Here is a 15,487-nt window from a genome sequence, read left to right on the forward strand (position 1 = left end):
AAAAAAAGACATAAAGGGTAGTCTGCAGGTACAGAGAGAGTGGGGATCATTTTAAACTGAGGTGGGGGAGAAGAGAATCCCATGACGCTTCTAGATGAGGTGGTATATTTGCTGGATCTGGAAGGCATATGCCTCACCTTTTGGTTTAACTTGGTCACTGCCCAAGATGACAGTCCCCCTGATGTTCTATACAATCCTACTTTCCAAAGTGCTCGAGTGTGTCTTCTACTCGGATCCAAGGTCTTGTTGCTCCTAATCTCCCAAACTCTTCCATCATGAAGGAGGTATCCAATTTCACTGTCAACAACTTTTCCTATATCCTCATCACTAAATTTTCTTCACCTTCTTTCTTATCTGAAATCTGAATCTATTTTGAGAATACTATTTAACTTGCAACCATCTCAAGGGGGTGATTCACTCTCTCCCTCACTCCATGTTTCTCAGTGTGGAAAGATGGAATAAGCATCTTTCTTTCTTGCAATTGTGATTTCCAGATCATTGCTTCTTCCCATCTTCGTATAAAGAAGAAAAAAGAAAATTTCTGAAACTTTGTGGATCATGCCATTCAGCTATATCATCTACCATTCCTTTATAATCTACTGATTTCTACCATTCATATTCATTGCAGACTTTAGTACTTGGTTCACTGTCCCTCTCCACTTTAGTAACTGCCATTAATAACCCATTCAAAGGCTAGCCTCTTAGTCTTTGGCTTTCTTGCTTTAATCTTCTCCATCATTTTACTTCGATCATCCATATCTATGGGCACAGGATACCTACCCTTCTGAAACTTCAAATTCAAATGTCCACTTAAAAATTTCCTTTCCTTCCAACACCCTGATTTAGTTACTCCCACTTAAATCTCATATAATTACTTAAGTCCATAATTCCTCTACTTTCTCCATATCAGCCTTCTCCTGTTTTCATGTACTTTTCTTTCAAGATTTTTGTACTTTTCTATCAATAGTAAATTGCTCTGCTTCATTCATTAAATGAGTGAATTTCTGGAAGCACAACTGGTTAGACAGTTTTCTACTTTTTTTCACTAAGGAAAAAATAGAATAGTGCTTGGTACATAATAAGCACTCAAATATTGCCCCTACTCCTACAGAGCTTATATTCTTGCAGTGTACTATGAGGAGGTAGAAAACATACTTATCTCTGCCTGAAACACCGTTATCTTAAATTCTTTGTCTGGCTACCTCTTTCTAAGGATAGATCTTTATTTAGATTTCACTTCTTGTAAGAAGATTTCTCCGACCACTACTTTCTGATTGACTTTCCCACCCTCTGATGTGCTGTCACAGCACCCTGTGCTTCCCCTTCGTGATCTTTATAACAAAGTGTTAAAATGTATAGTTTAATTTTCTGTATTCCTTAACAGTCTATAAACTATATGCATGCAGGGATTACCTTGTTTAATACTGAACTGTTTGCATGTAGTATATTATCTATTTACAAAGGAGATAAGCAAATATGGATATTTGTTAAATAAAAGAATGAGATTTCTAGAGTAAGAGAAAACTGGTGACAAATTCATTAAAACCTAAAATGCTCAGGTTCTGAAAGTTCTAAATAGGACTAGAGGGACGGTAATGAGTTGAAGCTTGAAAAGTTATGTCACACAAAGACATAAAAGATCCTTCCAGGGTCATCTTAGAAAACTAATTATGACATATACTGAGAGGATAGTTAAGCATTTGCTTGGTGCTCTGTAAAGTCACATCTATGTTATGAATTCAAGAAATATATTTGAATATCTGGTATCAGTCGGGTATGTGTACATGTATGAATGCAAAAATGCAGAGCATTCATGTTGGATATAAAAAAGGTCCCTACCTCCTTCCTTATTCAGAGACTATATCTCAAAAGATATTTACTACAAGAGCCTGTTTGAACTAATACCATTGCCAGTGAAAATTTGACTAAACAGAATCTTACCAGTAATGGAGAAAACCACCACCATAAAATCAAGAATATTCCACCCAATGGTGAAATAATAATAGTGGATTGAGATAAGCTTCAGTATGCATTCTCCAGTATACAGCAAAATAAAAACTAAGTTAATCCAGTAGAGAGTAACTTCCATTTCTACATTCTGTTCGTCACTTTCTATCATAACAGTTATTGCTTGGAAACAGATGAGGACCATGATGATGATATCAAAAGCTCGGTTCGTCACCAAGTCAAAGATGAATCCTTGCAACTTGTTCTGTGAGTAATGAAAAAAGATGAAATAGCCTTACCAATAGGATAAGCACACACATACACACACACACACACACACACACACACAGTCTTCAGTTTCTACGACTTGCCTTCCAGAATTAATAGGAGAATAAGTGAGGACCTAAGTTTTTACTGAGCTATAATTAGTAGATAATCAAACAAAAATAACTGTAGTAAGCTTTGTCAAGGGATAGGTTTCTAAAATTTAATCAAATGCATTTAAGAATTTTAAAAATTTCATTTTTAAGAGAAAATATATAAAGCAAACTTTTCTTTTTGCATTGGGCAGGCACAGGGAATCAAACCCAGGTCTCTGGCATGGCAGGCGAGAACTCTGCCTGATGAGCCATCATGGCCCGCCCAGGACAAACTATTTTTGAAGCTTCAAAAAACAATCTAGATGCTTTCTCACTCTTGGGCGAGGTATTGGTCTTTGAGAGTCCTCGTACATCAGCTTCTTTAGCCCACGGTACTGTTTCTTCTGTTTCACTGTTATGAAGATATTTGACCCTCCTCGGTAAAGAAATAAAAAACAAATATTAAAATCACATTTAATCCAAACTTTCTCTCATATTAATACTCATTTTAGAAAACTTGTAAATTATTGCTTCCTCCTTTAAAAAAAAAAGCTTAACTTCAGTGAACTAAATCATGATTTGGATAGCCTTATTTTCTGCACAAACATTCACATAAACTACATATAAAATGTATGTTGGTACTTCACTGAGATTTAATAATCTTTTGGTGGACTTTCTTGTAGGCAGACAAGCCTATTTTTACTTTGCAGTCTATTGAGGACTTCTTATTAGAGAGAGAAAAAGAAGAAGGTGCTGGCGATATCTGGAAAAATTTATTAAAGAAGTCTAAACTCAATAGCTAAGGGTAAGGCAAGTTTGTTTGTTCCAGTTACTGAGCAGGAAGAAGTATAATTGTTATTTTTGTATATCCATATGTTGCTTTATTTTCCAAATAGCATGAGGCGATATTTATTACTATTTCCAAAGCACCTTGTGCTTACTTTTTCATAGCACCTTTTAGGGCTTATTAATCTTTACATTGCTTGCACTAATTTCAGTATTTTATGAAAATATGTAAACTGAGTAAGAGGTAAGCATTTAATATTCTGTTAATCTAGGAATTAGGAGTTGTTATTCTCCAGAGTTAGGACCTGGTCACTTAAAATGGACAGAGGACACCTACTTGAAGCCCAGAAGCAAATTCTAGGATGTTATTCTATTAGGTTGAAGTCTGTAGAAGCCTGAAGCATCATACAAAAGCATATTTGATACTGCCCTATCTACTCCCACCTAATTAATGGAACTTAAAGCGAACTTGTTTACCAGTTGGCTAAAGTTGAGTGACAGTGGCTGCAGATGAATTTCAAAGTTAAATTAATGCTTCTCTTGATTATTTTGGAAGGCTTTCCCACACCTAACAGAGAGTTAAAATAGGCGGTCTTAGAGATCTGTCTCTGTTGAGGCCTTTGCATTTGTGGAGGCTCTGAAGGGAGTCCTTGAACAACAGTGGTTGTACTTTCTGCCTCTTATTTCTCGCTGGTTGGTTTGAAGCACCCACTTAGGATTTAGGACAGTCTCAACTTCTATCAGACAGAGGCACCCTAATTTATAGACATGAACTTAGTGGTTATAATTCTGAGAACTTTGAATATATCAAACAGTAACAGAGTATGCTTTCTTCTCGTTAACTCTTCAAGTATTTGTGTGCATATACATAATAACATTACTTGTTATTCAGTAGTCATTATTTACAAAGTCTATGTACAGAAACAAATTTTTAACTTTTAAACTTGACTGTGTATATTTTGAATATAGAAAACAATATAAAGATGAAAATTTTAGCAATGTTCATGAATGAGCAGTAATATCTAGTCAATTATTCTTTTACAATAAGTATAAAATAAAAATGACATTGAGCTGAATCCAAACAAAATCAATTATCTGAAGCAGGGCATTTTTATAATGGTTTGATTGTTTCAGATATTGATGATTAAACAAAGAGTATTTATACTTATCTTTATTTTAAGCTTGTTGAAATTAGCAATAATAGCACCAATCAGCATACTCAGAGGGAGAAATAATCCAAGGATAATAAAGTTGATAAAGTACAAATACATGTAGATGTTTTCTTCAAAATTAGGCTGCACATTTACCTAAAAGTTGTTTAAAAAATAAGGAAACTATTGATACTGACTTTTTAAATCAGAAAAGTTATAAAACAACTTATGACAAGAAAATACAACAATGCCAATGCCACTTGAGGCAATATTTTGTCTTTGCTGTCTGGTGAGGGAATATTATTGCTCTGTTCATTTGGATTTTTTTAAAGTTTATTGCATTGGTTTAATCATTGCTACAAAGTCTGGTAGTTCCTCAAATGGACCTATGGGGTCTTGTGACAGTTTGAAACTGTCGTGTACCCCAGAAAAGCTACATTCTTTAACCCTTATTAAATATTGCTGGGTGGGATCTCTTTGATTGTTTCCATGGAGATGTGACCTATCCCATAGTGGGTGGTATCTTTTTTTATTTTTGCATGGGCAGGACTGGGAAACAAACCCTGGTCTCCAGTATGGCAGGTGAGAACTCTGCCCGCTGAGACACCGTGGCCTGCACAGGTGGTATCTTTTGATAAGTTTCCATAGAGAAGTGTCTCCACCCCGTCAAGGTGGGGTTGCTTTAGGAGTCCTTTAGGAGGGAGCCATTTTGGAAAAAGCTTTAGTGCCAACACAGCACACATAGCCAGAGCTCTTTGGAGATGCGGAAGGAAAATGCTCCTGGGGAAGCCTTATGAAATGAGGAGAGAAAGCTAGCAGACATTGCCATGTGTCTTCCCAGCTGAGAGAGAAACCCCGAACTTCATCGGCCCTTTCTTTAGAGTTAAAGTATCTTTCTCTGGATGCCTTAATTCAGAGATTTCTATGCCCCTAGAAGTTGCAACTTAATAAATTTGCTTTTTAAAAGCGATTCCATTTCTGGTATATTGCATTCTGGCAGTTTTAGCAAGCTAAAATAAGCCTCAACATTTTAATAATTCTGTAAAGACTGCATTGTTCATGAAATAATCTGAATGTATTTAATTTCCATCTAGCATAAACATTTGCTCTTTTACCATGTTAACTGTTGCCAATGCACTGTGCTTGAATTGTAAAAATGACTTTTTCGTAACCTAAGCAATGGCTCTTAGAGTACATTGTACTTACCGCAACAGAATCAACTGCTGAAATCATAATAGTGATCCACCCATTAAATGTTGCCTGTGAAAATGAGATGCATTTAATTCTTATGGATATCTCATGGTTCATGAAGAATAGACAGTTAAACTGTTATTAATAGCACTAAAACAGCTGATTAGAAAGCCTTGCCACCTTTGAATATACTATGTAATTGAGATGGCTTTAACATGGTCACTATTATATTTATTTGATCTAAAAACGATTTTAAGTTACTTAGTTTATTTGCAGTTAATAACAAAATATTTTAAGATAGGATGGATGGATGAATGAATGGATTTTTGGATAGATGGATAGCTAGCTAAGTAGCTAGCTAGCTAGCTAGTAGATGATACATGACTGTCATAATTGCTTGTAACTGCTGCACAAGTGCTTTTCTGTGGGGGAGATAAGAGTGAAATGGTCCACCTCTCACATTTGCTGGATGTTGGTTCAATGACTAATGATTCCTCAAAGCACTGAATAGGAAAAGAATCAGTTATAACCTGGGTTAGATCAAAGAATTGTGACCCTATTACCTGACCAGTAGTGGTTGAAATAGATTTGACCAGTACTTGCAATTTCCTCCGTCAATCTTAGCTTCATCTCCATTCTCTTCTTCTAACAGGGTCAGGGTTGTATTTCACATGTCTCTCCAAATGAACTTAGTAGAGCATGTCCCATAATTTTATACACTAATTAATATTTGCTAAAATATTTATAGTTGAATATATTAAACATCTAATTTTTGTCCTTTACATTTACGTACAATATGGATGAATATACAATTGATTAAAATAAATCAGAAGAGCAACACTTACTACTTGAAGTAGTGATAGGAAACCATTTCCAACATTATCAAAGTTCATTTTTGCATTCTCCCATGGCATTGATTCATTAAACACAAGGCTTTCACATTGAGTTTTATTGATGACTTCAGATATAGGAAACCTCTCTCCACTTGTTGGGTCAATACATTCATAGAACTTGCCAGCAAATAAATGCACTCCCATGATGCTAAAAATCAGCCAGATCAGAAGGCAGACCAGAAACACATTCACAGCAGGTAAAGTTGTTTTCATCAGAGCTCTCACAACCACCTGGCATATAAAAAATGAACGTACAAATTTTAGTTAAAAATGCAAACTTCTGGTCATCATGAAAATACTAACTGATGTAATATCATATTGAAACAACATAAAAAAGGCCATCTCCAAACATTTAATAGCTACATGTCAGTATTTGAATAACCAAAATAGCAATTCAATTTAGATTAAAATATGCATTAAGATGCAGATACTCTCAAGATCTTTCTACTGAAAAATCATTAAAGCCCACAGAACTGGTTTGTATAAATACCAGAACAAATAATTATTTCATTGCTTTAACACATGTAAATTGATTTTTTGCATTGTGTCTTGAATGCGCAAGATAATTGAATCTGTATATATATATATCCATATGCACGTGCGCACACACACACACACATATATAGCTATCTAGGGAGCATAGAACTAAGTTTTAAGGTTTCTAACCTTCAGGAAGATGGGCCTGCAAAGTAGTCAATGAAGGAGTGGCAGGGAAATAAGAGTATGATCAGGAGATTGTAGCATCATTGAAGCCAAGGGAATAGGCTATTTCAAGAAATACTGAAGGGGCAGTTGTACTTCTCAAAGCCTCAAACCTCCTCACTGAGCCACTCTAAGTCACTGTAGAGTCACTAAATCTACCATCTAAACTTGAGTAAATGCAACAGACTATAATCAGTTGCTATTTCCCCAACAATCTTCACCCTTTAATTTTACAGTCAGAATTTTTTATCATTGCTCCACAAAAGCTGCAATGGCATATGTAAACCAATTGCTATATCCAGTAGAATATTTTCAATTTTCACTATTTCTTTGTTTTTTCTTTAGCATTTAAAATTTTTACTCCTTTCCCCCCATCTTAGTTTCTCAATCTGTCTCTCTTCCCATGCCCTCTCTTTTTTCTTGAGACATGATTTTCTTTTCTAGTTTTCTAATAATTCAAGGTATTATTAGTACTTCAATCCTTGCTGGAGATTTATCATTTTGCCTATACTTTCTTGCTGATATTCCTTGGTTTTCTGTCCTTGAACTAAAAATCCTGACTTTTAATTGTGCTTTCAAAAACACTGTTATTTCTAAAACTAGGTTACAAATCCTTTGTTGATCCCTAGACATTTTGTGCAGTCCACTGATGCCTCCACTGAAATAAGTGCTACACCTATTAAAAAACCACTCATATATTACATTAAAACATGGCCTTAGTTGACACAAGTATTTGAGTGGGAAAGAGCACTCAAGACCTGAATCTTATTAAATACACAAAGCATTAGTTTTGTAATCATGTAGCTCCTGTAAATACTCTATGACACATCTCCAGGGATAATTCAACCACAGAAATTCAAGAAGTTCAGATGAAGTTTCAGATCTGAGCCTGACTTTGATTTAACCATGGCTACTTGTCACTAGACCTTGATCTGACCACTGTTACTTTTTTTAATTGCCTTTCTAATGAGTGCATGACATCAAATGGTACGGTGCTTTATATCTGACAAAGAGGCAACTTTCCCAGCAAATTTTTCCTGATTTTATCTAATTGGGGTCAGAAAACTTGCTCGTTTTGGCACTCTTTCTTCCCTTGTATATTTAAACTTATTAGGTAAAAACACCTGATAGCATATCTCATCCGTACTGATGTTTACAATAAAGAAGAGTTTTTAAAGTTACATCCATTTATCTAGTTGGTGTGTTTGTTTTTACACTCACTTATCTAGTTTGTGGGCTTATTTTTTTGCCAATAGCTTATCTACAGTGTATAACCTGAGAATCTTCTATCAAATTTTCTTATTACCAAACTGTATTTGCTGGAAATTTAGCTGGTTTTTTTTTTCATTTTAACCTTAATCTTGTAGTTCTCATCAGCTACCTTCTCGTTTTCAGCTTATTTTGGTTGAAAACTTTGTTTCACAATTTAATATAAATTACAATTAATATTTTAGATTTTTTTATTTCCTGGATGTAAAATAATTGGAATTTTCTGTATTTGCTACATAGTCAAAATATTTCTTCCCCAACACCGGGAAATCAAATGTCTTTGGGTAGTAGGTTGATCTTGTATAAAGAGGGAACCTCAGAATCATATGAATTACAAAAATATTGTCATCAATAATAAAATTAGCATATCTATTAATATATTATAATTAATGTACTTAATGCATGTACTTATATATGTGTGTGTATATATATATATGAGTGATACTATTAACATTTCTGAAATGATTTTTTTGGTACAGCACATATTTAAAATTACTTATATTTCCATTTGGATTTATAATAATCACTCATATTTTGATATTAAAACAAGTATACATTTTTTAATCAAGTGGTGAGATTTTAAGTGTTATAGTTTCTTAATTAATGGCAGTTTAAATGTAACGTAGATATAGTTTTTATAAACTATAAAAAGAATACAGCTGATACATAAATAAGTTTTCATTTTAGATCCTCCCATGGCATTGAATATGTGGCATTGAGTAATATTAATCAAACAGGCTATTGTCAAATAATCCATATAAAGCAAGACTGTAAGAAAACACAAAGGTTTTTAAATAAGATGCGTGATTAGACTTCTTGCCATTTCTGTACACATTTGATCACTGTATATCTACATACTCACACTATCTGTGGTGGTCATAGACTGCTTTTTCCTATTATGCTGAACCTTGTGGAATCTCTATTATAGGCACGAAAGATGAAATGCTGTTATAGTGTATGTTCAACCTTTGCACATTGCTCAGAAGAGTCTTGAACGTGGGGAAGGGTAAATGGAGAGGAATAGTAAGAATTTATAGTATGTGATGTGTGACTTTAAAAATCAATATATTTGTTTTTTCTCAGTCCAAATTAAGGCTTTATTGTGATCCTTTAGTTGCAAGGTGCTAGAGGCATAGGTTAGAGATAAAAAGACCATCTTAATATATCTGTGTATATAGATCTATTCTGCAGAGCAAAATACACTTATTTTAAAATTCAAACTTTCAAACATCTTTTCATTCAATAAGTAACTACTTTAGGGTTTACAATGATAATTTTTAAATTTACAATGATAATTTTTAAAAGTTGATTAACTGAAGTTTCATTTTCAGACAATTATATATTTTAAATGGAGACAATTTCATTAATATTTATAATATGCTGACATGGGTAGGAACAATATTATTTTTGACACTATAATCTGTCTCATCATCAGTTTTTTTCTTGTCTTTATTAATTTTCATGTCTTATGAGCAATGAAGACCTAAAATTTTAATATGTATAACTACCATACTTATTCCTCTCTATTTTTAAGCAGGAGATATGAGGTTTTGTTGTATAAATATTATTAAAGATGTACATGACAAGAAAACAAAGTTTGTTATTTATGCAAAAATAGTAGTCCCAAATAAAAGGTATAGATTATTTTAGAAACTTTTCTCTTACCTTCATTTTTTCAAATTGAGACAGAACTCTGAGTGCCCGAAGGAATTTAATGGAAATAAGTGGTTTTAGATCTTGAGATTTTCCTATTAAGCTAAGACAAAAGACCTACATAAAAAGAGTGGATAGAATTTAATTTAAATTTTAATCTAAATAATATGTAAAATGAAAATTCCATTTATGACAAAGAAGATACATAGTGAAAGTCAGACAAGAAATCTCCAAAATATTTTAGCATATTTTCAAAGTATCTAAATGAATTAAAGTATGAGAACATCATTTTGTACTTAAATCACTTGAAAATAAGATAAAATACTTTTTAGCAATAGGGAATATGTTATTGAGATAAACAAAACTGTGTATATTTGATATTCATTATGATTTTTATTTATATCAATTTTTAGTTTGTAAAGAGATTAAAAATCAGTTTCATGATTACTTACAAAGCAGTAATAGCATTCAATTTAGCTATGAAAACAAATAAAGAATATGTTATATATGCATCGATGTAAAATATAATTAAAATGATAAAGAGTTTCAGAGGAGAGGCATCAAAAGGACATGAATACTGTTGTTAAAAATACAAATTAAAAAACCTATAACCTGATGTCAAAGTGATATTTTACATAAAATGATTTAAGTACATAAAAATGATTTAAGGTTAATAAATGTATGTAAATACAGGCTGTACTATGGTGGTAGAGCTATGATAAACTTCTATTTTATCTTCATATTTTTCTCTGTTTTTAAGTTAACATGTATGAAAACTTTGTTCTTTTTTTACTGTGTGCTAAAAAGATTGTTTAGAAGAGGGCTCTGAAGTAAATGAAGTATCATTTATAAAAGCATAGAGGGATATGGATACATAGCAGTGACTAGGAAACAGGAAGGAGGGTGCAGATATAGTGTAGTATGGCAAGAATAGAAGGTTAATTTGCAAGAATTAACAATACTGTAAGTCACTGATTATAGATTGAGGAGCGTCAATCATTACTTATAGAATAGGGAGTCACCAGTTCATTCATTAAAAATTATTGAATACCAGCTATGTTACAGGAATTGTTCTAGATAGTGGGGATAAAGGAGGGAAGTGACCTGACAAAAAGTTCTGCCCTGATGAACCTTCTCCATTAGTGGGAAAATATAGATAATAAGCAAAATAAATGAAAAATTATATAATATCTGTAGGTGCCATGGAGAGAAAGAAAGAGAAAAGGAATATCAAAGTCATTATAGCTTAAAATAGGGTAGTAGGACAAGGTATGACTTCAAAGATTTCATTTAAGCAAAGACATAAACAGGTGAACTAGCAACAGTTCTAGGTGGAGGAAAGGGTAAGTGTAAAGGCTCTACAGTGGAAGTAAGGTTGGTATGTTTGAGGAGTGACAGGAGGCCAGTGCTTGGCAGAGTAGTACATACAAAGACGGGGAGGGGTGAAGAGGAGAGCAGTGAGGGGCTGCGATTTGTTTGTGTAGAGAATTGTAGACTTTGATTGCAGAGTTGGGCTTTTTACTCTGCATGAGATGGGGTGTTTATCAGATGGTTACGAGAAGAGAAGTGACATGAGCTGACTTCCATTTCACAATGGTGACTCTGATTGCTCTCTGGAGAGTACAAGCAGGATGCTGCTTTGGAATCCTTTGCAGTGATCCCAATGGGAAATTTGGGTAGTTTGGTTCAGGGTGGGGTGGTGAAGGTTATATTAGGCAGTTTAATTGTGGATATATGATTTAAAAGCAGAACCAAAAAATTTAAAGAGCTTAGGGTTTTGATATTTTCTAGAAATAGACTATTCTGTTAGCAGTAGTTTCACTGGTGACTATTACAATAATCCAGGAATGAGTACTGGAGTTGGTAAATTTCAGAATGAGAAGAAAAGGTTAAATGTTAAACATGACAAATGAAGTAGTTTGGATGTTGGTGAGTGAAAATGCAGAGAAAGAGGGAAACAGAAGATCTAAGTAAATGGAAGAATAAGTAATAGAATAAAAGTAAAGAGTAACTCAAATAGCCATTTAATTTTTTTCTTTAAAATACATACAATAACAACCATGAAGTCCAGCCTGTGCCAGGCATTACTGAAATAGGCTTTAAAACCATATGCCATCCACTTTAGAAGCATTTCCAGAATGAATATGTAAGTGAATATCATGTCAGCATATTCTAATAAGATTTTAATAGTCTTTCTCTGATCGATATATATATCTTCAAGAGCCTGTGAATAAAAAAATATATAGGTATTAGTGTACTTGTAATTTCTAAAAACTCTTTTGTCATAGAGAAGGGGTGTGAAACCCCATCTCTGGTAAGCCAGTGGGGGTCAATGTCATAGGTTGTAGCCTTTCAAGGGCTGATTCAATCGTCTCAGATTTATTGACATAATCTATAAGTCAATACTATTTTCTAATCTTTTGTCTATCACAGACATCATTAGCTGATCCCCAAACTTCTTCCTATGGAGACTGAACCTGACTTCAGTATTGTTCTAAAGAGTTGGAAAAAAAACACCTCTCAAGTCAGTTAATCAAAATTAATATAAGGGATGAGACATTTAGTCACTTCTAACATGGATGTTTTCTCTAATTACAGGTAGCCAACTCTCAGGTGTATACCACTTGCTAATAGAGGAGCAGGGATTTAAAAAAAATTATCTCACCTTTAGAAATCCATACTACTCATATAAGGAAAGAGTGACAAAACTCATTCTGCTGCAGGAATAACCAGATAAGCCACTGGAATCACATGAACATGAAACAAAAACTATAATGGTAAATAGGACCTATTGAAGATGTTATTTTAAATTAAATTGTGGCCTAATGAATCATGGTGGGTCTTAATCTGGATGACTGGAGGCTTCATAAAGAGACACTGGAATGCAGAGAAACCAGAAGGGAGAGGAATCGCTGAGATGGGGGGCAGAAGACGAGACAAGGAGCAGCAAGAATTGCTGTCAGCTAGCACCAAAACACTATAGACTCCAGGAGAAAGCAACCCTTACTCATATCTTGATTTTGGACTTCTTCTAGCCTCAAAATTGTGAGTTAATAAATGCTTATTGTTTAAGCCAACACATTGCATGGTATTTGCCTTAGCAGCCTGGCAAACAAAGGCAAGGATACATTGTGGGTATATTATAATATATATTATCACAGTTACAAATCTGTATACACAAAATAAGAGGTAACTAAAAGATATACATGTATATATATAAGGAAAAAGTAATGGAGCTAAAAGGAGATTTAGCAAAAAACAGCAGTCATACTAGGACAATTTAGTTCATTCTTCCTATAGCTGATAACACAAATAGATAAAAAATCATTAAGGATATAGTTGATGGGAATAATTCAAATAACAAACTTGACATAATTGCAAATAATAACAAGAGATAACTCATCTTTCCCAGTGAATATTGACCATTACTGTGGATTCTGGTTTTGCCCTTACCGAGAGCCCTTTTATGGCAAGTCTACCCATTGGGCAGTGCCCATGTGTGCTGGCTGATAACATACAAGTAAGGCCATCTCTGGAGAATTGCCTCTGCCAAACAAGATCCACCTCACCCAAGAAGCAATGTTCCCACTCTTGGAGGGACACACCTCAACCAAAGGCTGACTGATAACACAGATACAAATGGCCAGCTCTCTTGCTTCTCTTAACATGGAAATGACTTTGTGGTGCAATTTGGGCTCCAGAAGTTCTCGCTGAGATCAAACTGAATCTAATCTTGTTTGAGGACCATGCAGAGGCCTTAACTAGGAAGCTATCTTAGGAGACAACACTTGTCCTGTTTACGATCTGCCTCCAACTGCCTCCAACTGCCTCCTGGCCAACAGATGCACAGAATCAAATCTCATATTAACCTGGCTGGGGAAGTGCTGAGACTGTGACTGCTAAGGCAGGAGAAAGATTATTTGCCAGAGAACCTGTAGGACCTGGGAAGGTATACTGAGGGTATGCTGGGGACCGGGCCTTGAGAGGGCTGCGTATTAGTTTTCTATTGTTGTTGTAATACATTATTATGAATATAGTGGCTTAACACAAACAAATTTAATCGCTTACAGTTTCAGAGGTCAAATGTCTAAAATCAGTTTCACTGCGCTAATGTCAAGGTATCAGGAGGGCTTAGCTCATCTGGAGTCTCTACGGGCCGAATCACTGTCATTGCCTCTTTTCAGTCTCTAGTGTTTGCATGTATTTTTAAAACATTTAAAAATATTTTTAAATTAGAAAGCAATTGCGCATAAAATATAGGAGTCCCATACACCACCCCACCATTGGTGTGAAATATTTATTACAATTGGTGAGAACACTTTTTAATCATTTTTAAATAATTGTACTAGTTTTTAAAAACAGCAGTTACTTTTGTTAAAATTGATGAAAGATCATTAAAATAGTGCTATTAACAATCAGCCATGGTTTACATTAGGTGAATTTCCTCCCAGGTACCACCCTATTATTAATTAACATATTGTATTAGTGCCATGCATTTGTTATAATTCATGAAAGAACATTGTTATGCTTGTACTATTAACTAGAATCCACCATATACAGTTGGATTCTGTGTTATACAGTCCTATGCTTTATCTTTTATTTTTTTTATTTTCAACTTACGTAGGTAAATTTAAACAAACAAAATGGGGTCAATTAGGAAGAATTATATGTAGGAGATGCCTTTTACAGAATAATATATCCTTTCATGTTGATTATTTTAACTGGGTTTAAAACCGATGGTTATTTTTCGATCTTCTGAATTAAAATTGTTCAGGTGGCCAAAAAGTCTGGGAAAGCAGACCAAATACATAATAAATAGTTTACTGATAATAAGAGCTATGTTCAATGTGTTGTTCCTCACTAATAATTCAAACTTCAATAAATTGTGCAAAATTGTGATGAACAATGTGCGTTAGTGCAGCATTTCCATGAATCCTTTTATATACATCTGCTGTGCATTGCCTTCGATGATTTGTGTGTCTAATTTTCACTGAATAAACTTGAGCCTTTACCATACCTGAGAAAAAGTAATCAAGGGATTAAATCTATTAAAAAATATATATTACGTATGTTTCCAGACTTTTGACCACCTTTATTTTTTGTAAGATCCTGCTATTATAAATCTTATAAGCATTTTTACCATTTGTATATACCAAGAAAAAAATGGATGTCAATTATGAGATAATGGAGGAAGTAGTAACAAAAGTGTGTCTTTTTGGCTTTCAAATAATTCTATACTAAAACATTTTGCTGAAAATTAAGTGATTTTTAATCTATAAATAAAATATTTTCTGAGTGATATTAAGGATTTTTACAAATTTGGTTTTAAAACAGATTTAAATTTAAAGCAGGTCTCACAATAATTTCAATAAAGCAGGCACTCCAGAATACAATGTGGAGGTACAATAATTATGTGATGGTTCCTTAATGCTCTAAGGAGATCAAGATCTTTTTCAAATATAAAGAGAAATTAAGTCTTTCTACAGTGCTGATGGTAAGATCTAGTCTCATTTAGACTACAATAATGTTGTCAGTT

The 15,487-nt window shown here is 33.9% G+C and overlaps 1 protein-coding gene across 1 annotated transcript in view; it reads right to left on the reverse strand.

Moving 5' to 3' along the window:
- The window catches only part of SCN7A (sodium voltage-gated channel alpha subunit 7), a 98,577-nt gene that overhangs the window by 4,127 nt on the left and 78,963 nt on the right, over positions 1–15,487 (reverse strand). Inside the window, exons 18-24 of the mRNA XM_077154058.1 lie at positions 12,002–12,175; positions 9,964–10,068; positions 6,280–6,558; positions 5,450–5,503; positions 4,262–4,399; positions 2,642–2,746; positions 1,942–2,212 (exon numbers count right to left, since the gene is read on the reverse strand). Of these exons, the coding sequence (XP_077010173.1) occupies positions 1,942–2,212; positions 2,642–2,746; positions 4,262–4,399; positions 5,450–5,503; positions 6,280–6,558; positions 9,964–10,068; positions 12,002–12,175 (1,126 nt within the window). The remainder of the gene's footprint in view (positions 1–1,941; positions 2,213–2,641; positions 2,747–4,261; positions 4,400–5,449; positions 5,504–6,279; positions 6,559–9,963; positions 10,069–12,001; positions 12,176–15,487) is intronic.

Source organism: Tamandua tetradactyla, chromosome 3 (assembly GCF_023851605.1).
Source record: "Tamandua tetradactyla isolate mTamTet1 chromosome 3, mTamTet1.pri, whole genome shotgun sequence".
NCBI classification, from domain to species: Eukaryota; Metazoa; Chordata; class Mammalia; order Pilosa; family Myrmecophagidae; genus Tamandua; species Tamandua tetradactyla.